Source organism: Drosophila yakuba, chromosome 3R (assembly GCF_016746365.2).
Source record: "Drosophila yakuba strain Tai18E2 chromosome 3R, Prin_Dyak_Tai18E2_2.1, whole genome shotgun sequence".
NCBI classification, from domain to species: domain Eukaryota; kingdom Metazoa; phylum Arthropoda; class Insecta; order Diptera; family Drosophilidae; genus Drosophila; species Drosophila yakuba.
Window position 1 is genome coordinate 10,797,697 of NC_052530.2, and position 25,284 is coordinate 10,822,980.

At 39.4% G+C, this 25,284-nt stretch overlaps 2 protein-coding genes across 4 annotated transcripts in view; one reads left to right on the forward strand and one right to left on the reverse strand.

Moving 5' to 3' along the window:
• Positions 1-25,284, reverse strand: part of LOC6536321 (maternal protein pumilio) — a 177,995-nt gene that overhangs the window by 99,994 nt on the left and 52,717 nt on the right. The window lies entirely within an intron of this gene.
• On the forward strand, positions 1,758-14,071 carry LOC6536320. Its single transcript, XM_002096868.3, has 2 exons — positions 1,758-12,551; positions 12,626-14,071. Exons 1-2 carry the CDS (start codon positions 12,424-12,426, stop codon positions 13,749-13,751), a joined length of 1,254 nt encoding a protein of 417 aa, XP_002096904.1. The 5' UTR covers positions 1,758-12,423; the 3' UTR covers positions 13,752-14,071.

Sequence of the window (25,284 nt, forward strand, 5' to 3'; positions counted from 1 at the left end):
AAAGGGTTGGTATTAAAGGATAAGTGATTGGATTGCTTAGGATGGCTATTTTATAGACTTGAAAACTGTTTTTGTGGCAGGGCTTAAAACTATTAGTCTGCTGATTCTTTTTATGAGAATTAAAAATATTTAAAGCTGATATAAGCTCGTGAACACGTATTCGTTTCAGTAAAAATCTCATCATCAATACAATAGAAACATTATTACATATTTACCACACTCTTCTTTCCACACGTTGCAATTATTTTGCACCTCTCACAAAGCACTAACAAAATTAAACAAAAGTTACAAGAGTGGTTTTCTTTTGCTATTTTCATAGTCTAGTTACCGTCATGCCTCAGGCAACGTGTCACTTTTCGCAACAAAAGCGACTATCCTCTACATACAACAGCGAAAATTTGCCAAAATAACAAGCACTAGCTGAAAAAAAATATATAAATGCCGAAGCCAAAAATAAAGCCATGTTTAATGGCGCACAAAACACGCCGTAAAATGGCGTGAAGAGGCCACTGAAGAAGCACAGAAAACGGAGTGTGGAACAGGAAAAAAAAGTGAATGCAAAGTTATTTGATTAAGTCACTTAAAACGGGGCAAAGGAAAAGTTGGAAACGGCAAAAGAACGTCCTTTGGCAGGACGACTCCGTAAAAGGAAAGAGCACTCCAGAAAAAGGGTGCTCAGTCACCTTTTTTTAAAGAATATTTCCGAAATTCAAAACTCGATTAAAGTATAGCATGTTAACCAATAATCAGATGAAATATATGCATAACCCCGTTGACTATTATTTTTTAAGAATATGGCTCGTACACTTTCAAATTTTGTCGAGTGCACAAGTAATTCCACTCAGACAAAGACAGAGACGCAGAGGCTTAGGGCAGACGTGGGATCTCCACTCTGCATGTAATATTGACATATTGAGCAAACGTGCGGCCAGGCCAAAAGTAAATTGGCGCAGAGAAAAGAAAAACCCATCGAAAACGCAAGTGCAACAGAGATATCACAGACAAGGGGAACTCACTGGCTCACTGGCGTTACCCCCTTTTTCGAGAGACGAACAGACAGGCGAGACTTAAAGGACTAAATTCATATTAAAAGTGCGAGTTCACCAGACATGACAAGGACCAAAGAAGATAGATAGCGAACGAGCGTTCCACCAGTGGAGAAATTGGGTTTTTGATTCTTCGACGATAGCAGTGTGACCAGTAGTACATATGTATATTGAACAGTTAATATAAAAGTTGTTAAGTTTTATAAAAAAAAAACAAGAATCAAATAAATCCATTTTTAAAATCTAGCTCTGTATTATAACCGTACAAATTGTGCGAAATAATTGAAAAATGCAAAAATACAATATTATTATAATTTTCAAAAAAGAAATCATTTCATTTTTTAGTTAGCACGCCACCAGCTCAGTTAAAGCGAAGAACGCGCATAGTTGGTGGCGAAAAAAAAGGAATAATTCTGAAATATATTGCCAGGGACTCGACAGCATAGACGCACGTACACTCCTCTTCCAGCAGTCCTTCGTAACCCCCCTCACCGCGTCCCTCGATAGCTTTGTCCTGCACCGGAAGCTGTGGGCAAGAAGCAGCACGAGCCGAAGTAACCAGCTTCGAGACACATTTTCTAATAATGCTCCAGCGTCACGTATTAATGCGTTTGTTTGTATCTTCATTTTACCCGCTGGCATTTTAATGTATTTATTTTTTTTATTTTTTTTTTGCCTTTCGCCAACCAGAAGGGGAAAAAGCTGAGAAAATGGCTATGGAGAGGAGTCTGAAGTCTTCTCTGGTGGCGTTTTTCGGGCATGTTTGAGCATGCGACACACTCGTCTGGATAATAATGAAGTACGTTTACGTGTAAACTCTATCTAATATGTATGCTAAAAGCTTCGGCATCCAAACCAAGCAAGAAAAAGAGAAAGGCGAAAAGAGTCACTGGAATAAACGCGGTGAATTTTTCTATTATATATGGGTTAAGAAGAAGTGACAAAGGGTTTAAACAACAGGAGTGGAAATTAATTAGAGCTCGTTTCGAGAATCGAGTGTCAGTCGCTGCTTTATCTCGAGAATTTGTGGCCCTTGGACCATTTAGAATATGTGGAGAATAGGTAATCGAATAAATAATGAGCGAGTGTTAGTGGCAAATTGAAGTGAATTGTGAATTAGGGCAAATAGAGCATTCAGTATCGCCATCAGTATGGAAAATTATTTATTAATGAAAATGTGTTTGGACTATCTAATAATAGGGTTTGAAAATTTCATTGCACCAACGAACTCTCTAGCTGTTAATTTAAGCTCAATTCACATTGCATTAGGAATTATAATTTTGAATGCATTTTCACCTTTTTGGTTGCTCTTTTGATCGGCTTTTCCATGCCCAAATACTCGATGGTGCTGTGGAAAGTCTAGTCCTGGGCCTTATATACACATTAATTCACTTTAGCATGAAAGCCACTTTACACTATTACCCGCACAACAACTCAGGGGGTGGCATAGTGTGTAAGGATGTGCCGTGGTTATTGCAAAACTGCGCAACGTGGAAAAATTCATCAAGCGCAAAATAACATTGCATACTTTATGGCGCATTATGAAAACACACGCGCAAGACTTGAGTGTGCGGGTGGTTATGTTTCAAGGGTTGCGGCGTGGCGGGGTGGCGGGGAGCGGAAATTTGCTCTAAATTTACACAAAAACGTTTTAGAAAATGTGCACAACATGGCAACCCTGTCTACCATGCTGCCCTATTACGGCTCCCTTCTGCAGACACTTAAAACTGCAGGAAACAATTGATACAATGAACATACGAAATGGGTTTTCCACATTTTTTAACAGTTTATATCTTTTCATACAGAAAGCAATCATATTATTGTTTAACCATTAATTTATTAAAGGTGCTAAAAAGTATGCAACACTGTTTTTCTATGATATCCCATAACATAATATAATATAATATATTATATAATATATCCCATAACATAATATAACATAAGTGTATACATAATTCAAAGATTATTTTATTGTTACAGAGCAGGAACAAGTATGGAGATGGATTTTAAAAATACATTTATTTCACATATTCAAATATGTATGTTTTTAATATTTCCACGTATGGATAGTTTACTGTTTTGAAACCATGGAAAACGCAAGCTAGCAGTTAACCCCGAAAACTTCCACGCCCTCCTAACCCCTGACTATTCCGATGAGTTATGCAGATAGCACTGATGATGATTATGATGATGATGACGAGAACCAGAGACAGAAAATGTGGGGGAGTGCAAACAGAGCAACAATCATGGCGACGCGGACGATGATGATAATGAAGCCCCTGCAGATAATGACGATGATGGTGGCGTCTCTCCAGCTGACGTCAGCCAGTACAAACCCCCCACAGCACAGCTCCAGTGCTCCAACATTCGTGGGATATTTTCACCATATGGCAGAGTAATGATAATAAACTCCTAAAAACACAGAGACACGAACGAGCACAGGCGTGATGAAAATGGAGGAGGATAAGGGAGGATAAAGCAACAGGAGACGGGAAAAGTGTCGTCATCGCCTTCAAGGATGTCACTCGTCTCTTATCAGTGGGGAAAACCGAAGCGGCGAGGCAGCGAATGCAGCAACTTGGCAACTTTGCAACTTGGACTAACGCCCCAGATAACGTCAGTTATTTTCATTCAATTTCAGGAACCGACACACAAAACCGCAGAAAAATTCGCATTTTGTTTGATTTCCATCCGTCAGCAGGCGGGTTGGAAAATTTCAGCAACCGTAAATCTCAACCAGAGCAGAAAATACTGCGAAATAACCAGAAACAAAGCGGGTTAAATGATGTAACACGATGTGGTTTACACAAATTCCAATTCATAACATGGGTTATTCATAACATTGCATACTTTTGAACAGTTGTTTTACTTTCAGAACTACAATCTACTATTTCAGGGAATCATTTTTAATGTTGCCATTAACTATCATACAATTTAGCCGTGATTAAGTTGATAAAGTCTCCATTTCCTGGCCACAAAATGCATTTATATTTTTACTTAACTACTAACTAACAACTGACAAATGCAATTAAAAATGTGCAGAAACAACTCAGTCCCCTCAATGCCAATAACAAGTTGGAAACAAAACACATACAGAAAAAACAATTCCGTGGCCACTTGATTTTGGGCTGTACTTTAATCTTTTAGGAAAGTATAACCACAAAGCCTCAATATTATTTTGTATAAAAAGAATTTTTGTTTAATCTATATTACTTTATTTTTTTAAACAACTATAGCCAAAGTTTCGCTCGGTGCAGGACAGAGGTAGAGCATCATCATCACCAGAAGGACAGGGACATGGCCATGAGCGTTGTTGGCTAACGTTGTTCCATCAACTCATCGCCAGCATCCTTCGACTGCTCCTTGGTATCGTACTGTACTATAGTATACTGTACTGTGCTGTACTGTAACTGCTGCTGCTCCTGCTGGTTTTTGCGATGCTTTCGCTATTGCTATTACGGTTGCTGTGGCCCCGCAGGCGTTATATGTAATTGCATTTTTTAGTTTTAATGGAGCGCACACAACAAGGGGAATAGGAACCGGCTGGCTAAAAGGGGGATTGGTACTGAACTCAGTTGAAATGAGGAACGGAAGCCGTTTCCCTTTGGCCAGAAGCTCTCTCGCTCGCTGCGAATGTAATTAATTTGTAACGTTTGATGACAAGCTTAATGGCCAGCAGTCCAGCTGGGTGGGATGGATGATCGAGCTGGCGATTGGGTGGGTAGGTGGGTGTCCTTGTGGGTGGTTTGTGGGTGGCAGGACTGGACATAAAATGGCAGGAGAGGGCCACCGCCTGGTGCGTGTGACTGACTGGATTGCACTGCACGGCGAGGTATTGTATCGAGGGTTGGTCCTTAATAGTTTTATAATTGATTCTGATATGATTTGGCAAAATGAGAAAGAAAAAAAAAAAGAAAGAGAAAACGAAATGCAAGGTACAACGAAATTGCAGCATTAAATTCGATTTACAGTTCATTTACAGAGGGTGGTAACAAATTGAATTGAAAATTCTACCGAACAGGGGTTGCATTGAAACAAATTTAAGGGAGTTGTTAACGATTTTAAATTAAACTGGCAATTTACGGCTAAATAAGTTTGCTGTTCTTTGCAAAACTTGGCCAAACTTTAGTTGGCTCATTTCAATAGTTCGCTAATTGCATTAATTTAGCACCGAAATTGCAGTCAACATTCCCCGCGTTAGCCTAATAGACAGCGACATGATTAAAGCCAAGACAAACAAACTCGCAATGGGGCGCAGACACGTGCAAAATGAGTTAACAATTTGCATGCAAATCTGCGCCGACAAGTCGCCTAATGTTAACCCATTAAGGCCGTGAAAAGCTGTCGTCGCTGCCCTGAAATCAAATTGTCGCCGTTGCTGCCTCGTCATTGCAGATTTTCCAGTTCGTTTCGCGCCAACGTGGGGGAAAAAAAGTCACATTAGATGACTTCCCAGCGATATCATAATGGGCGAAAAGCTGCGCATTTTTCTTTCCCTCCTAATGATGCTTGAAATCGGTAGGTTGGGGGGGTTTTCTTCAGCGAGGCGGGGGCACAGTTCAATCATTTACGTTTAGGAGTCGCAATACATTTTAAATCGATCAAAAGCCATGGGGATTAAATTTGATTTATGTCTGGCATAACGTGATATATATTATTTCGAAATTTCATTCAAGTAAGTCCTAACATTATGGTATTCAGTGAAATTAGTGACTGCTAAGAAGTTGGTAGTACTTATTTAATGGTAATGAAAGTCTTTCAGAGTTAGTTTTTCAGGCAGTCTCAAAATGATTTCTACCTTTTATTTTCGTATTCTTTATATTTTTAAGTATTTGTAATTACTGTTTGGATCAATCAAGGTGGCGGTGTGAAAATGCTTCAGACATTAATTGGATTCGCCCTGAGGCGGCGGAGCAAACAAACCAGAGTTGTCAACTCCATCTCTATATATCCATCCATCCGTCCAGCCCCGCCCCAAAAAAAAAAAAAAAAAACCAAGTGCTCTGCCCCGCCCCTTTTCACACATCAGTGCTATCATCGCGTCTTCTTCTTCATCTGCAGCTTCGGCTTGTTCTGCTTCTTCTACATGTCGGCAAAGTTTTTTGATATCACGAGTGTGGTTAGGTGCGCTGGGCGCAAAAAAGTTGAGGAAGAGAAGGGCGATGTGGCAAGGGGAAGGTAGAGGTGAGGTGAGGGGCCACTGAGGTCGGAGTGAGTCTACAAAAGTGTCACAGCATAAAAGCACAATCTATCCCCTACCAAACCCCTTTTGATACCAGTGTCGTTCTTTCGCTGTGTCCACTCTGAAAAGTGTGAGAATTATGTGGACCGTGGACACGGTGGATAAGGAACACCCAAACAGACACAACAACAAAATCCACACACACACACACATTCAACCACACTGAGCATTCAACCATTGCAGTGTCATTCACACCGACTCACGATTCACTCCGTCGACTATTTTTAATACCCTGTAATACATGCTGATAAACTAAACATTTAATCAAAGCAAGGACCTGAAAGTCGAAAATAAATACTTCAATATAGCATATAGCTAGATTAACTCAGTAAATATACCAAAATATTTTTCTAATTTTCCTGGTTGAGATTTTATAATTTTTTTAAGAAATACAAATATTATTCAAGCGTATTTTCCGCGCCAATTTAGAAAGAGTACATAAATCCCCTAAACTAATAGACTTTTTCTAACCAGCTTCTAGTACTTATTTTTTTTTTGGCGAGGAAGATAGAGGACAACTTTTTCGTGCCGAGTTTTAGCAAACTCATTTATGTAGTTCTCGCTTCATGTTTACTTAAAGTTCAGCTCGAGTGTTGTTTTTACAAATTGTTATCCACTGTGTGTCGGTTGGGGTGTGTCAATGTGTGCGTGGCTGTGCGGATGTGTGTGTGGGTGTTTTTTTGGTGGGCGGCAGACGAAAATAAATGCAGACAGTTTGGGAGTCACAGTGGCAGTTTCAGTTCAGGAGTGACTCCAAATTCACTGTCGGCTTTCGGCTTTGGTGTTGACCTTAGTTTTTCTTTACCATTCACCATTCTCCATTTTCCTGGGCACATTGCTGTGGATTTTGGTCCATGATAGTTTCAGTTTAGATTAGTAAACATTTCTAATTAATGTTGAAAAGGCGTGCAATTTGCTCAGCTTGTGGGCGAAATTCTAAAAATGCCAGGAATTGGATTTGCTGCATGAGGAGAAATCAGATAGCCCTGGGAATTCTTAATGGCCAGCTTCTGGTTGCATATTTTAGAAGGGGGAAAAAAGAGTTGACTTGCTAAATAAAATTATTTTACTACCTATAGTAATCATTTTATCAGGCAACCAATTTATAGTTTTCTAATAAAATTCGACATCAAATTAATTGCAGCCAACCGCTTAAACACTCTATTAACTTTAATCTTCGCCCCTCAACTTGCATTTATAACTTTTATCGCCCAGTTTTCCTGAAACGAACTATAGCTATAGTTACCACTGACGTAATCCAGTCAAGAAACCCATTAAAAAATATATTAACACCAGACTTGATTCACTCTTAGAGGCAATAAAAAATAAAATCCACATATACTTGCTGTCAACAGTTTAGCACAGACGGTGCGGATAGCAAGTGGACCCCTAAGGAGGACCCTCATCAATTTTATTTATAGATTTATTTATGCGCTGTTTTCCTTCTTTATTGATTCTCATAAGACTCGCAGATCGAGCAGTTGATTAATTTAATTAATCAAATACACATTAGCGGCACGAACCATCCCGGATCGAATGAAATCAACTCTCGGGTAATCATTTTGGAAGAACACAACATGAGGAATAGTAGAAGAAGCCAATTCGTTCAATGAACTTGTAGTGCAGAAAAAGAGAAGCACTTCAAATCGAATCTAGTCAATTATTATGCTTATTATCGTGCGTCTTAATTGCCTACTTGTTGCACATTGCAGACGCTATTTAGACCGTTGAAAGTTGGCTTAGAAAGTTGCCAATAAAAACCATTGGCCAATGACCCAAAAACAAGCCAAGAAATCTGAAGAAAATCTGTGCTGGCAGAGGAAAAACCAGAACTCCGTACTTCTGGCCTTTTTTCTTACTGACATTTACAGCTTGGACAAGAACTGCAGCAGCAGCAGCAGCAGCATCAGCAAAAGAACAGGGCAGTGGAAAAAGCTGCAGACAGACACATGGAGATAATGTCTTTGCATGTTTTGTGCCATTGCAAATCTCGGCAAACCCGAAAAAAAAAGAAAAAAAGGCAAAGTATACCCAAACCAGGAAGCCACATCCAGAAGGTCCAGATGTTCAGGCAAATAGAAGTTGGTTAGCAGGGAGGGGGGGAAGTTCGAGTTGGAGTTCCCAACCAGTTGAAAGCCGAGACTAAAGAAGGGGTTTTAGCATTCACGGCGGTATCTTTTGGCCACTCAAGTGTGTGTTTGCATCGTTGTTCTAGGCCAGTTTACATAGCACAGCTTTTGAGATATTGACGCTTGGTGCACGAAAAAAAAACCGGGAATAAAAAGCCTCACGATGCAGCCAACGAATACAAGATACTTCGGCTTGATAGGCAAATAAAGTGTTTAGTGTAATACCAAGAAAAAAAGTTATTATAATAATTATTTCTAAGTAAGAAATAGAATTTATAATACGTCTGTTTTTGTGAATAACTTTTTTTTAAGTCCATAAAAAAATTAGTAGGTTAGGGACAATTATTCCTAATGTTCAAACACTTGCTACTTTGCACCAACATCAAAGAAATTCCAGCGAATCGCTTTAATTTATTGCCATCGATTGTAATTATTCAAATGGCTGTCGCAAAAGTCTTTGTTCTAGTTTTTCCTCATTTTCTCTCTTTTACTCCTCTATAACCATTTTATTCTTGCTGTAGCAAGTTTTTCCAGTTCACTTGAAAAACTATGCAAATTGTTTTCGGAACTTTGCGGGTAATGAGATGCATGGCAAATTGCTTGGAGTAATAACCACAGTTAAACCAGCACTGTACAGTTAAAGATATATTGCAATTGGTTTGAGTTTAATTGGGCAAACATGAGTTATATTAAACCATTAACCACAATAAAGAAGGAGTCGAACTTGTAAACAGCTGAGTTGCGATATTGAGCTGAGTTTCAGTCCGCGTTCATTCCTGATTTTCCATATATAATTGGCCCATGACGAAAAGGGAATTGTACACAATAAGTACAATAAAAGCCCCAATGAATATAACTTGCTAAACAAACAAACCGCCGGATGTGATAGATAAGGTGAAAAGAGGAAGAGCGCAAAGGGGGCGGGCTTAACACCCCAAACGTGACATCATCATTTTATAATTTTAATGATTCCCAAGAATGGTCAGCGGCAATCGACAATAGAGGTCTACAAATTGCTATAAAGTATGAATGAAAAGATGAGCGGAAAAGGGAATGAAAATATAGAAAGGTAGGCTTGGTGTAAAAAAAAATAAAAAAAAAGTATAGTAAAGACGCTCAATCGAGGTGGACATTGACCCAGGTGGATAACTGAGACCCCCACTGATGATGGTACTTAAAATAATAGTAAAGCAAATGCTCGCATAAACAACAATTAAACTTAAACGCAAAGTGCGTAACAGCACAGAAAAGAGACGGAAAGCGGTAACAATGGACGAATGCAAGACATTGACCCAGGCTTTAAGCCGAGACTCGAACCATTGGCATATGAATGGCAAGCCAAAGCAACATAACTCATTTGCATAACGAAACAACAAAACAAACGGCACAAACTTGTTGCTTTCCTACACCCAACATGTTGACAAGCGCGCCTCAAAGTTAAGGCCAAGGTCAGACTGGCAACATGTTGCCAATCTTAAACTTAGTTGCTAATTAGACAAGATAAAGATGGAAGTCCCATTTAATTTATTAAAAAGGGTAAGCAAACTAAATATTCTATTGTAATTTCTTTAAGATATCAACAATGTAGGATATATACATTTTTTTTTTTATTAATCTCTAACAATAAAGAAGAAAAGGCATTGAAAACCGTTTTCTTAGCCTTTTTTCAGCGTGCTTTCGAGCTACTAGTAAATCGGGGCTTAAGAAGATATCCAAAGGTCAAGAGTTGCATTTCGTGAAGTTGCTGGTAGCATAAACAACAACATCTATGACCACACATGCATGCGTGTTAATGGTTTTCGAGGAAAAAAAAAATCAGCACTTCATTCAATGCCGGAAAAACTTTGGCTTAGACCAAAAACCACTTTAAAAAGGTCAGCCAAAAGTCGCAATACACCATTTTCTACAGAATGCTTGCGCAAGAGGAGAATGAGAAGTAGCTGAATATGGTTACCCCATCCCAAACCAATTAACATGCTTCTGCTTAGGGTCGTAATGAAGAAACTCCACCGCCCACTCTGTCAGATTCTTAAGCACTACCGATTTTCTACGATTTGCCCCAGCCTCGCTTTTTATAGCTCTCTTCAAACTAATAATCATGACTTGTTGATCTTGACGCTGCTCTTTTTACTCACTTGCTAACTTTTTCGCATTTTACACTCACTATAATGGATCAGAATTGAAGAGCACATACGACTAAGATACGTCTTTATAAGCTCAGTCTGAAGGTTTAAATATCTTATTCATAAATGTTTCTTTTAGATTGGAAATGGATGAAGTTATTCTTGGGCATGCTATTCTTTCTATAATAATATATAGATTTCATTCACTGCCCACTAATATACGTCACTTTTGCTACACGTTCTAAGCTGCTTGGATTTAACGGTGGATGACTGTGATTTTTGTTGCTGGGTGTTGGATTCTTACTACCGACGGATGCTGTAGTTATTTTCCCCTTTATTTGTGGCTGCCTTTTTCACGCATTATCGTCATTATGATCATCATTGCGAGAGACGATTACCCGAATGCCGCCAACTATTATGGATGATGTAAGTGCAAAAAGCCATTGAACGCTTATTATTTTTTCACCTCTCTTTTAGATAGATTTTTTTCTTACTTCACTTAGCCAATAAACGCGGCGGAGCAATAAACTTTGAACAGACTGTGGCTAGACATCAACGTGGAGAACCTTTCACTTTGGCTTGGCTTCCTAACTTAAATGTTAAATTCAAGCTAAGCAGCTTAAGACCATTTCGCTGGGGAAAAGTTTGTGGTTATCCTTGAACGAAAAACACTTTCATTGACTCCTCGTTTTGGGGGCTGCCAAAATGCGTTTTGTTGGCGTGGCAAATCCAGGCTAACGGAAGCAAAAGGACACATCATTTTCCCCTCTTCTAAAAGACGTCGCTCACTTTTCATCTGCAGTTAGTGGCTTGGAAGTTACTTGGCTGCATTTTCTGTTTAGCTGCGTTTAGCTTACCAAGTAGTTTTGGCACTTTACCAAGGTTAAGTTAGACTTTCCCCCACCAACGCACACAAAACAAAAGCCAAACTGAATCCGGCAAAAATAAGTGATAAAAACAGGTCATAAAAGTGGAGCGTGGGTTGCTTAACATTCAATTCAAGGACTTCTAGAATAAGTCGTTAAATGCCGAATAACTATGGGGGGTGAGTGTAAAAAGAACCTTTAAAAAATTGCACTATCCCTCAAACTTGAAGGGATTACTTTTTATGAAGATGAGATGAATGGCCGTTTCCCCTCTGTACATTTTAACTGTAGCACTTTCTGGACAAGAGAAAAGTTATAATAATTTCTTTATTCTAACATAAGAAAGACTGGTTGGCTTTTCAGGGTCTTCGATGGAAAAGCACCTATTTGAGCATTTTTCCGGCTTCATAAAAAGTCAAACCGCAAAGAAAAAGACCAAAGGAGGAAGAAAGAAAGAGACGGCAATCAGCCAAAGCGGGACATATAGAAAGAGACAGCATAAACGAAATGAAGTCAGCGAGCAAAGTGCGTAGACAAAAACAAACAGCTGCAAACTGAAATTGAAAACGTTACGCATGCGCCGCTTCCCCAAATGAATTTTACTGGGGCTTTCCATGGAAATCCGCATGTACTCTACTTTTTTTCTTTTTTTTACTCTTTGCTGTGTCTGTCGCTAGCCTTTCAAACCTATCGAATATCAAAGAGAGAAAGAGCAAGAGAGATATCGAAGGAAGTCAGAGGGAGTCAGCAACACCACAAATTGGAAGCTGCAAGGCTGGCAAATGAAATTCGCAATTGGAAACGTGAGGTTAAGATGCACCGCCCCTCCACACCCCATCACCTCATCACCCAACCATCCACATTCACATCCATGCATCTTTTCCGTTCAGTGAGCACCTCATCCGCAGCCGATGAAATTGAATCTGCTCCGTCTGCAAGGCAATAAAAGTGGGCGACTGACCAGAGAGATGCGTCACAAGTCGGTCGACAGCCAGCGCACACATAAGTTATGGAGCCATGGATCTGGATATCCTGAATCAGCACTCGTCCACCTTTCTATGGATCGCCCTATGGGGCACATGGAGCCTGTTGCTGTTAAACTTCCAGGGATGTCAAGCGGTTCCTGGCGGCAGCAGTGGAGAGCGGTAAGAATAGTTGGGAGTCTGTAGTTTTAGGATTAATGCTAAAAGATATATTTCAATTGTATAATCCCGTCTAGCGTCCACATACGTCTCCACATGCCGGAGGTGGTGCGTCAGCACACGCATTTCCATAATGTCTATAAGCTACCGAGGAAAATACACCCAGTTCCTGCACCACCACCCACAACGATCGCATCAATGCATCCCAAGTTCGTGGGAAAACCCCACGTACAACTTTTGGGCTATACGACGGCAGTGGGAAATTCGGGACCAATGGCACCCAATATAATGCAGCTGATGGGAACGGCGACCACGCCCACCATGATGGCAACGCCCACCAATTTAATGCCTAATTACGGGCCCGCATTATTCGATAATTACAATCAGGAGTCGGCTTTGAGTGCCACAACAACGACAACAACAGCGAGACCTCAGATTGTAAAAGCCTCCAAGCAGCAACAATTGCTGCAACAAATTTTCACACCTCAAATAAATGAAGATGAGGACACTTCAGCGGAGGATAATCAAGTGGAGAGCAACTCTTTACTCAATAACAATTTCCTTGAGGCTCTTCAAAGGGAATACCTGGCCAAGTTCGGTGGACGGCGTAAACGCAAGAAATCCAGTGCAAAATTGAGGAATACCAACAAGAACTATATTAATAACTTTAGGAATAAACCATACTATTATCAGGATGAGGATTTGTCAGAGAACTTTGAAGACTATCAAGATGAACAGCCACATCATGAGGATTACGAGGAAGTGATGGTGATGAGTAGTCCCGGTAAATATGGAGGTTATTATCCATCGGAATCGGAGGAAATGGATCAGGATCACGCACATGGTTATGACAGTGCTGTGGCCTTCAGTGGTCACGATAATAGCATTTCGTCCTCCGTTCCAACAATGGAGGAGTTTCTTGAAGATGCCAATAATCCTGTACCTGGTTATGGAGTAGGGGAAAATTTTGAACCCTACAGCAACTCAAATGACATGTATTCCCAGCCTTGGCAGCCCTCCTCTACGAGTGCCACAATGGGCAACAGTTGGCCAAGACCTACTGCCAATTCCTACACCAATTCCTCAAAGGGCCCAAAATCAAGACCTGTAAGATCAAGAGGTCGACCGAAAGTTCGATATGTCAAGTTAATCACTAGAAAAAAACGCAAAAGTCACCTACGCACGAAAAGGTATCGACCATAAAGCTGAGATGGCATTTGTAAAATGGTTATTTAGTTACTCTTTTTTAGTTTAAGTTAAATGTGGATTGAATTATTTATAAAAATACCAAAAATTAAAGAAAAAGGCCTGATTTATAAAATTTAAATTCTTTTAAATAAGCTGTTGAATTTTTCTTTATATCAAGATATCCTGTTTATAATCTATTTTCATTTATAATTTAAAATTTAATAGTATTTAAGTCTTACCCCTTATATAGTCTTGAATATCAATTGATTTGAAGCTCTTACCTGGAATGAAAAATAATAAAAGTTGGTTAATTAAATACATAAAAGCTAGGTTACTAAAAACTTCAATATCAAGGCAAGTTGATTATAAATATGTAATAGCGAAATAACTTACTTTCGAAGGCTTCTTTGATTTCTGTTCTGGGGGCTTTCTGGCTAAAACAAACTCTCATTAGATGCGCACACAATTCGTAAGGGAAACGAACTGAGGGAACGGAAAACTACCCTATAAACAGAATCCAGAAACCGATCCACCATCCTGTGTCACTTCCCCACCCGAAGCAAATAAAGTGTACAATTAAATGAGGGAAATTGAGGGGCAAAAAGGGATTCGGGCTGGGCAAATAATAAGTACAAATGCTAATAAAATTCAATTAAAGGCCACAAAATTACAATAAAAGTGGGCCCAAGAAGGAAACTAACTCTGCCTTTTGGACAAAGTCGAAGAGGGAAACTCGGCTCATGAAAAGTCGAAATTAATGACTCATTTGGCCAAATTGAAGTCGTAAACTAGAAAAGCGGTGTAGGAAAGAGAAATTCAGGTCTACTCTTATTACTCATTCTAAGAATATTTATGAAATATACCTTAGAACGTAAACGAATATATAGTACCTTTTATTAAGAGCAAGACAATAATTTATTTTTTTTAAAGGACTCATGGTTTCCAAGTATAATATTTTATATATTAAATCTATAAGGACTGTATTTTCCAACTAACGGGTATATATTTAATATGCATTGTTTTGGAAACGATTCAAATATGTGACAGTGACACAGGATGAACATCATATGCCTCTGTCCTTTTCCGGTATTTCGCAATCTTAATTTCGTGCTGGTCATATTTTTATTTCATTTGGGCTATAAATGAGTGAAAGTGTGATGTAAAAACATTTCCCAAATTCCTTGGGGAGCAACGAAATTAAAAGCGTGTAAAGACTTGCTTTGGCTGTCCCATATCAAAAAAATTAGAGCAAGGATGTTCGCAGGACATTTTTGGGGGTCACTGAAGCACATAAAGTGTTGATGTGCCAACCATATGACATTTATTGCTAAGCTGAAACAACGCCGAATATCTTTCTCTGCTTTTTTGGGGTTTGTGGAATTTGGGGATAGAATCTGCGGGGGAGTGCCAAAAAGGCGCCATGTTTACTGCCCCCAACAGATGGCATTGAAAAACGGGGAGGGACAAGGCAACAAGTGGGAAAGCATTCACCACTTTTCCTCCCTCTTCCATCATAAATTTATGGGGCGCAGGTTTTGGGCTGATGTCATAATATATAAATTTATCTGCGATTAAAGTCGTTCGCATTGAGCCTGTGAAATGATCAATGGCTTTGTTATATGGCCAAAAATAAATGGTTGACAAAGGTCATGGTGGAAAATTCGGCAGAAAAATGTATGCAGCGGGTTTTAAAGTAAAATGAAAAATATTTATACTTTTACGTTATATGAACACCGAAATTTGAAACGATACGATAGTTGTAAATTAAAACATAATATTTTTATAGAATAAAGTTAATAGATTTTTATTTATTTTATTTGTCTTTTATTTATTAATATTTTATTTATTTTATTTATTTGATTATTCATTATTAAGAATACTACAAATATCTGTAGCCCTATTGCTATTAAATTTTCATACAAATTGCCAGCATATAAATCCTGAACAATAAACGCCATTTTACGGAGCTTTTTCTTTACAAAACATTTTTATTTCCCATTGACGTAATTGATTTTCTCGATATAATGGACAACGGACCCGCCGAATGACCAATATTCTACAATTTCCGATCCGTCTGCCACAAATGACAACTTTATCTGGCCACAAACACACAGAATGAGAGAAAATTTTCCATTTCCTTTTCGGTTTTTACTGAACGCGACATAAAAATGGCACCACAACACAATGTGAGAAGCACAATATTGATATCTGGTCGGGAAAACTCCTCTACTCCCTCAATTCAACCCAATTTAACACTGAAATCCACATCAACTTTATACGCCTAATAAAAGTTTTATATTTGCTTTCGCACATGCTGCATAATAATCGTTTACAAGGAAAAATTAATTTTCCAATACGGCTTGGCACAGCCGTATCATTTTGGGTAGTGGGAAAATAAACAGATATACATCATTAGCAGCCAGAGTCAAGCACAAAAAGAAAATCATGTGTCATGGACTGCGGAAAGGAAAACATCTCTGGCTTGGCTAATTTTTAGACAAATGACTGGAAATCTTCTCTCCAAACAACTCATTAATTTAATTAATTTGTAGCAATTAAAAATGGTTGCACAGGGCTGAATTCGGCACAGTCATCATCCACTCAATGGGACAGTCATTTGTTGTATATAAGCAAAACCGAAGGCATATTGCCACATACTCGTATATATTTCACTCGCATGTTCATCAATTCCCCGGAGAAACGGTGGTGCGAGTTTCAGCAGCAGTTTTCCTCATTTTCTGGGTGTGCTCTAAGGACTTGGAAACCCGCAGGACTCGGCTAAAATGGGTTAAGTGCCGGCGATAAACACATTCGCAGTTCGAGGGAGAAAGGTGAAGAGACGAGCAGTCAACACCCACTAAACCGAACCGTAAGCCACAAAATTGTACTGTCATGCCACGCCCCATGCTCAACAGTTTTTCCCACCCAGAAAAGATCAAGGCGATGCAAGGGAATATATTTTCAAGAACTTCAGGATGGCAATTTACACAAATAATTGTAGCTTTAGTGGTAAAATAGCAAAGAGGCTCTCAGAAATTTTCTGCATAAGCTTGCAACTTAACTAAGACAAGGAATCAATAAAGCAAAGACGCGTTTATTGCAATTCGAATTAAGGCTTAGTCCTCTTAAGCGACTTATTTTCTGATTAATTTAATTCCTTTAAAGTGCATTCCGCATGACATCACCTCCTTTTTCCTGGTTGTGCGTGTTGGGCAACGTATCAACCTCTCGACCTATCAAACTGACTTCATTTGCATGAAAGTCGAACGACTCGCTGCCGACTTTTCCAGCAACAGATGCAATCCATGTAATCATCCGACAAACCGCTGGACAATAAAGCAATTTAATTAAAATGAAAAGTTCTACCCAGCCACGGCAGTGGTGGCGGGGGGAGAAATGAAATACTCGGGGGCATTGCGACGAATGTATTACAAAATGCTAATTAAATGGCAGAGAAAATTGGGCCAAGCCTCTCTTGGTAATGGAAACTAAGCTAATCACACCCCAAAGGGGGAAAATGTGTGGAGTGAAGCCAGGGGCTGACGATTCCACTGAGGATTGTGCAATGTAAAAATAAAAATTACAAATTCCTTTCGCTTATTTGTGACAATTAAGTGCAAATTACACATTCTGTGTCACACTTGTGCAAGTAGTAAGCTATTGCACACACCCGCACTGCTGCACGCACTCGTACTGAACACTAGTCAACAAGGAATATCAATAAAACGGGTCTACAAATAATAAAGAACATTTATAAGTACTATATCAATAAATAAAATATATCAGTTTATATATTTCATTTAATTCAATCTTTTCTTAATAAATGCTACAATTTTCTCACTTTAGAGAAAGCGTTAAAGTTGACATATTGATGATAACAATTAAACCGAATGAGTGTCGCCGCTGTGGTTTCATCACCAGGAACCTCAAAACAGATGGAGGACTGCGGCAGACCCATATATGATGATGATTGCTGGGGCAACGTCTGCTTGGCCGGAAAAATATAAATAAAATGTGTGTGTGTGTATGTGTGTGTGTGCGTGTATCCGCTGCAGTGACAGTTGCAACAACAGTTTGCTGATTATGATTATCGCTCGCAAAACCCCCATATCACTGCCGCCCAATTCCCCCCACCCCATCTACTATTATGTGCCACAGATCCCTCATGGTCCATCATATCTGGGCATGGATTTCTCTCGCTCCGGACAGCTGTGATTACAACTTTTCTGTTTATGTTTTGCAATTGTGCCGCTCCATATATGTGCATATGTGGAATGAGTTTCTGTCGGTTTTTGACAGTTATGATGGAGAATAGTTCGTTTGTGTGTGTGTGCCGCATGCCAGAGGGCAAGGCACTTTTAATATGACGCACACAAAAACAGTTGCAATCTCTAAAATTGAAATGCAGTCAGGCGAGCAGCGACAACACAAAAGAACCGGCACATGCTATTGCAGTATTACAGTTTGCAAAGTAGCCAAATATGTGGCAAAACCTGAGAATATTTTGAATAAAAGGTTCATAAATCTGTAGCCTCACTTATTAAACGCCATAATTTATATAAATTGATTCTTGCTATCGTAGCCAACGCTCTAGCTTTTCAATTTCAAAAGAAAAGGGCATGTCACCATTTTATCCCATGTATGCCATACTTTATTCCATAACTCAGAAATGTCCTTTATCACACACACACGCGATACATTGTTCGATAGCATTGTCAATGCATTTTCAACATATCATACAAGCTCACAACGCTTAACCCCCAAACATTTCCAATGGCACACCCAGCAGACCCAACTCAGACCAAAACAAGAAATAAAAAAAAATAGGAACCCATTTCGAAGAACCTTGAAGTATTGTTTACGCAAAACCGAAAGATAGTGCTGCTCTGTTTGTGGTGTTGAAGTTCTCAGTTTTCGTACAAGAAAAATAGTGTAAAAATCAACTGAAAACAACTGGCAGGAAAACAAAACTAAAAGTAAATTGTATTTCATGTGTGTATTGCCCACTCTGTGGCAAAAGGTATATAAAACACAAGCTGCCAACGCCCCAACAATGCACAAATGGAAAAGGCAGAAGGAAAAGTTGAAGGTGAAGGGTACCGGAAGAGGTCACCAGAAGAGGCCTGCGTTCAAGTGCCCTATCCATATATCATCCGGTCGAAGGAGAAATGTATTTTTTTTTATATATTTCAGCTCTGGCTTCGGCAACAACTTGTCCTTGAAGCGTTCGTTCGTTCATTCGTTCGGACAGTAGCGTGAAAAACAGAGGAAAACTTTTGTCATCCGCAGGACGACGGAGGGCGTGGGGGCCAAAGCGGAAAATTGAAAAATATGCACGGGTGCGGAAAAAACTTTTCCATCATCACACACTGGCGATGTGCAATGTGGAATTCGTTTGGCGGTTAAGCTAACAGAGCCCCATAAAATAGTTATGAGTATAACTATGTCAAGTGCAGCCCAAGCTGAAAGTTAAATATTTAAAGAACCTTTTTTGGCCAGAAAGTTTAACAAAAATTTTGTTATTCTAAAAATACCTTCTCACTTAATAGAATTCATTGGAACAAACTTGTAATATTTGAAACTTATTTTCAAAGTGAATATAATTGAAGTAACAAATCTTTCAATTAGATAAATGCCTCCAACTTCGAGGACCATAAAATGTAAATGATCTTGGGGCAATTATCACAACATTCTGCCAAATTATCCCCCACAGAAAAGTTTAGCCAGCCGATTAAAGTATGCAACGACAAATGAAGTTCACTTTTTCGGCTGATGAGGAATGCCAGTAGTTTTTGGGGGGGCGTAGTAGGTGGGTTTATCAACACTTCCGCACGACGGTGCGCATACAAAAGCTGCAGAATTTACGCTGAATAACTGGCATAAGGACATAGATACATATACTTGCACACACACACATGCATGCATACAGGCGGCAGGCAGGCAGGCATATCCTGCTACTTTGCAGGACATTGTTTGCGCTTTGATAACGCACACATGCACACCAATACAAATTCGCTGTCATTACTACTATGAAAATTGCACATGCCATGGTTTTGTGTTTGACTAGAGGGAGATGGCTAGAGTTAGAGGGGCAGATGGGGTTTGGTGGGAAAGGAGCTGGGCTTTGCTGACGCTGCAGACAGCAACAGCCGCCATTCCTCTGGCCACGCCCCCCAGCTAGGCATCCGCCCCCTTTTATCCACTATGTGAAACAGCCAACAGTCAAAACTATTTTTCGCTTGGCATTTCAAGCATCTTATGGTTTTATTTCGACAAAAATTCGCCCCTTAAATGCGCTTGGAATAGTCCTTGCATGCCAGGACACAAATGCTCAAACACTGCGAGGAATAGGTTGGAGTTATCTTAAATCCCGAACAAAAACCAACCTTTTGGTTTCATAAAACTATTTTAGCTTTTCAAGATATACAATTAATTTAGACCTTCATTTCTTACTACTACATAAAAATGCGATTTTTCTCTATGTGTAAACAGGCACTAAGACCCAGCGACAAACACAGACGAAGTCCAGAGTTTTAGCCACCAACTGGTCATGGTAAAGCCATGATGATGATAGCTTCCGTTTCGTTCTGCTTGCGCTCCTTCCACTTCCGTTTCCCTTCCAGTTCATTCCGCCCCATTCCATTCCACTCCGTTTCGATTCGTTTGCCATTTTCCCTTGGCCATCTGCTGGGTGTTAATTCATTGTCATGTCCCTTTCATTACGCATACTTTCGCAGGCGTGGCTTTTTTCGGCCAACGCTGGCAGAATGTAAGAAAACATTTGCAAAACTTATCTCAGAATTAAAAGCTAATGAAGGGAACAGGGTGCTATATAATTCGTAATATAGGGTAACTTTTTATATCAGTGTTTTTAGGCATACATTCTCTAAAAGCCAACCTATTCATCTCATTTCTGGCACTAAGCAAAGCCTATTACAAAGTGTGCCAACATAAAGGCCCCACGATGCAAATAGAAGTCTCGTTTGCCACCCTTTTAGGCCGCCCATGAATCACGAGGCGAGCAAATAGAACGTGAAATGAAATTAAAAGAGCAAATTACGCTTTTCAAAACTTGAACAAATAAATATAAATATCAAAGGGGGCACACAACGGTGCAGGACACTAGAGGACAACATAGAGTAGGTGGCGGTGGGGTTGGGGGAAGGATAAAATATCTACAACTTCCGCTGGGAGAGGGGCAAACGATAAGCTGATTGGGGGGGGAAGAGCTTGTCTTCTAAGCCTTCCTAGTCCTTGTACCACTTAAAGCTCTCATCCGGCTCTCCTTTCATTAATATTTCACAGCGAAAACAGCAATGCGAAGAATTCTAACCCCATAGAAAGAACAAGGATTTAGCAGCTAAACCTCGTTGGTCTTCTGCCTCCTTTTTTCTCCCTTCTTGCCACCCGCCACCCCCAATTAAAATCAGATTAAAGTTGCGCTAATTTATGCGACCACACGGCGGCAAAACAAAGCGAAATCCTCACAGGCAACACAACCGGAAGTGAAACCGGGTGATGGAAATTCAGGAGTTCAGAAGTTCTGGAGGTTGGAAAATCCAGAGGCGGATAAGGCCTGACGTCAGTGGCATCAAAAATGAAAATTCCTCTTAGCTGGCTGCTTTGGTCTGAGCTGTAATTGCATGGCAGCAATAAAGTTTTCCAGAGTACCTCGCATTCCTTTTCACTCTTGCCTTTTGTACATCATCGTTCAAGTAGTTCGTTGTGTATGGCAATTTGTTTTGTGGTTCTCTAGATTTTCTTAAATTACTTTTCTGCACTCAGACGTTGCAGAAGGAATGGTAGCAAATAATTTAATAACAAGATTTTTTCAAATTGAATCCATTTTTGATTTAAGCTACATACTTTACTAGTTATACCCGTTACTCGTAGAGTAAAAGGGTATACTAGATTCGTTGAAAAGTATGTAACAGGCAGAAGGAAGCGTTTCCGACCATATAAAGTATATATATTCATGATCAGGACCAATAGCCGAGTCGATATGACCATGTCCGTCTGTCCGTCCGTCTGTCTGTCCGTCTGTCCGTCTGTCCGTCTGTCTGTCTGTCCGTCCGTATGAACGCTGTGATCTCAGGAACTACAAAAGCTAGAAAGTTGAGATTAAGTATACAGACTCCAGGGACATAGACGCAGCGCAAGTTTGTCGATTCAGGTTGCCACGCCCACTATAACGCCCACAAACCGCCCAAAACTGCCACGCCCACATTTTTGAAAAATGTTTTAATATTTTTTCATTTTTGTATTGGTCTTGTAAATTTCTATCGATTTGCAAAAAAACTTTTTGCCACGCCCACTCTAACGCCCACAAACCGCCCAAAGCTGCCACGCCCACACTTTTGAAAAATGTTTCGATATTTTTTCATATTTGTATTAGTCTTGTAAATTTCTATCTATTTGCTAAAAAACTTTTGGCCACGCCCACTCTAACGCCCACAAACCGCCAAAAACTGTCCTTCGCACTTACACTAGCTGAGTAACGGGTATCAGATAGTCGGGGAACTCGACTATAGCGTTCTCTCTTGTTTCTTTACTAGTTTCAGTCACATTTTATCAGCCATAATCCACATTTTAGACTATAAACCTGATAATTTGTTGAAATTTCTTCCAAACGATATTCCAAGTAAAATCTATATACCATTATTATCCAAATATAGATGTTAATGTGTCTTATGTAAGTACCCAAAGGTAACTCAAGCAATATACACAAATCAAATAAAGCCATTCCAACACAAAGCAATGAAGAATGGTAGTTGTATTTAGGGATAATGTGGTTATTTCGGAGCTAAACTAAGACTTTACAACTTTTCATGATTCATATATGCCAAAAGGTTTATATATTTCTAAACCGATCTCTTCTAATTTTTATGTTTCGGAAAAGCACATCTTAAAAGCAATCAATATCTAGCAGAGCCTGACACACCAGGATATACTTTATAAAATCTTAAACCATCAAGAACTAAAACAATATACATCTACCTCATGTGTTAGCAAGCCCACAAAAAGCGAAGACAACAAATTGTTGCCAGTCAGCAAAAAGCAAAAAAGCAATCGTTATAAAATCTCGTAAACTAAATTCGCTGCACACTTGACTAGACCGAAAGTGAAAATGCCATCATAATTTGCCGTGGCAAGCCAGGAAAATTGTTGCTGTGGCTGCAGAATTTTTCGTTGTGAAAAACCGAAATTCTCCTGTTGCTCCCATCTTCTGTTATCCTTACTGTGGGCCATTGTTGGAGCGTCTGGACTGGCAAAAACACATGGCAAACAATTCAATTTAATTAAGAGTTTGGCCCCCTTTCCCCCCTCCTTCTTTTCATTTTCAGCCATAACCCCGAACGTCTGAAACCGAGACTCGGAAAATAGAGAAGACAGATTTTTTGTGTGGCGCCCCAAAAAAGAAAGAAAGATTGTCACTGCTGCTGTTCTTGTTGCATCCATCACGGCCAAAAAGTTTGTTTGCCAAGTCTGGCTGAAATCTTTTTTTTCAATCGGTTTTGTGTATTTAATTGAGCACATTGTTGTCTGGTTACTATGACTGTTGTTGTTGATTTGGCTCTATGTGATTCATGCATCCGGCATTTGCAGCAAGTTTTGGAATTAATGTGACATTTTTGCTGATTCTTGGTTTAGTTTTGCGTTTTACTTTTACGTTGTGCCCTTTGACAGTGTCTAATTCATGGCAATCAGCAATGCAAAGCCACAAAACTGGTCAAATGCTAATCCGAAGAAAGAAAATTGAAAGCAATTTATTGAATTCAAAGCAGGCATCCGCAGTAAAATGTAAATAAATGTGAAGACAGAAGACGATGCTGGGTGAAATAAATTCAGCTGGCAAGTGCAGATTCCGGGCAATTATTTACTGTAAATGTATATTGTTTATTAAAAGTAAAGCACATCTGGGACCGAAAGCAAGAAAATGCCCAAGTGCTGCTTAAGCAGCAAAGCAAACATAACACTTGCCACTCGGGAGATGCAAACTTGCATTCAGTGATTTGGCTGAAACACACACAATAACATAAACACACACACACACACATACGCATGGAAAATGTTTAAATGGAAATATTCCTGTTCCTCTTGTTGCTTAAATGATTTTCAAATGCCACTCGAAATCGTCTGAGTCTGGGGCCTGCAACAAAACCGGATTTCATAATAATTAATTGGCTCTATATTTACACATGTGTAATACAATATTCCACACTACGGCTGGCACCCAACTTCCATTTCCCGCAAAACATTTATTGCCATTTAAGAATTTTACTTGTTTAGGTTTATTAAGTGCCAATGGCAAAGTTGCAAGAGTTTATTTCATCTTAAGGATGCAATGCACAAAACTGGCGCAGGACGCATTTCGAATGGCAGCATTGCGCAGAGTGTACAATATATTTTGAAGAGATATTTTGCAAAAAGTTTTTCCACTCTGTGATTGTTTATGATTGAGCATAAATCTCACATGAGATGCTAGACTGGATTAAATGAGAGGCACGTAGTTGCAGCAGGTTAAAGCCAGACACTTTATGATGTCGATAAATCAGCTGCAGGTAATACTGATTCCACAAAGGGAGAGGACATACAGCAATTTTCATTTAATCAATGCAACATAATTGTCATATTATCGAAACTGTTGTCATACAATTATCAGTATTGTTATAAACGAGTTTGCACGTTTTTAAATACCCTCCTTCGGTGTAATCGTAATATATCTACAATAAATTTAAAATCATACTCATTTCATCCTTTTCGTTTAAGTGTAATATGTTTTCCAGTATTACCCACCTGCAAATTGAGACAATTTTACAATTTGCTGGAAAGTATTAGGCCATAAACTTATTGCCGCTTTTAAGCTCTTTTACTACCTTGATTGCCGCAACCAATTTTGTTTGGTTATTGGTTGAGAATCTGCCCGAATTCCGGCCAACTTGAACCAATTTGTGTACATTTTATAGACGGCTTGGCAGTGCAGCTAATCTGAATGGTTTCTCTCTCTGGCTTTACCCTAAGTCAATTCATAATTAAATTTTACTAATACGATATTGAGCACATTTTTGTGTGTGCAGAGTCGTGCGTAAATTTTATTGCAAAATTTAATTGGTTGGTTTGGTTTTTGGGGTCTGGCTAATAGACATGAACGCACACATACGATGGCGTTTTAATTGAGTTTTTGAGCTGCAGCCAGCTTCTGTTTTCCTCGATTTTCCTCGCATTTTCATACCCTCCTGTCCCCCCTTCCAAGCTCTGACCTTTATTCGACTGGGCGAAATGGCAAGTGCAGAAGGCCAAGCAAAAGACAGGATGAGTGGCTCAATTCTTGGCATCAGCTTGCCGTCCGTGTTGATTGTTAGCACAGTCATATCACGCATACGCAGTGTGGGCCTGCAAGGTAGGTGGCGAAATTGCCCAAATTCAATGGTAATCCAAATCGAAGGTTTCGAATTTCCATTCCAAATAGCAGGCAATTAAGAGCATGGTCTTGAAGACAATATGCTTTTGAAGCAGAAGTTAAGGGTTTGTCTGGCAGAAAATACAT

Bases quoted from the DNA above. Each gene is read 5' to 3' on its own strand.
- LOC6536320 (XM_002096868.3), top strand. From the start codon at position 12,424: ATGGATCTGGATATCCTGAATCAGCACTCGTCCACCTTTCTATGGATC. The intron at 12,552-12,625 runs GTAAGAATAGTT...AATCCCGTCTAG, and splicing joins GGCGGCAGCAGTGGAGAGCG to CGTCCACATACGTCTCCACA.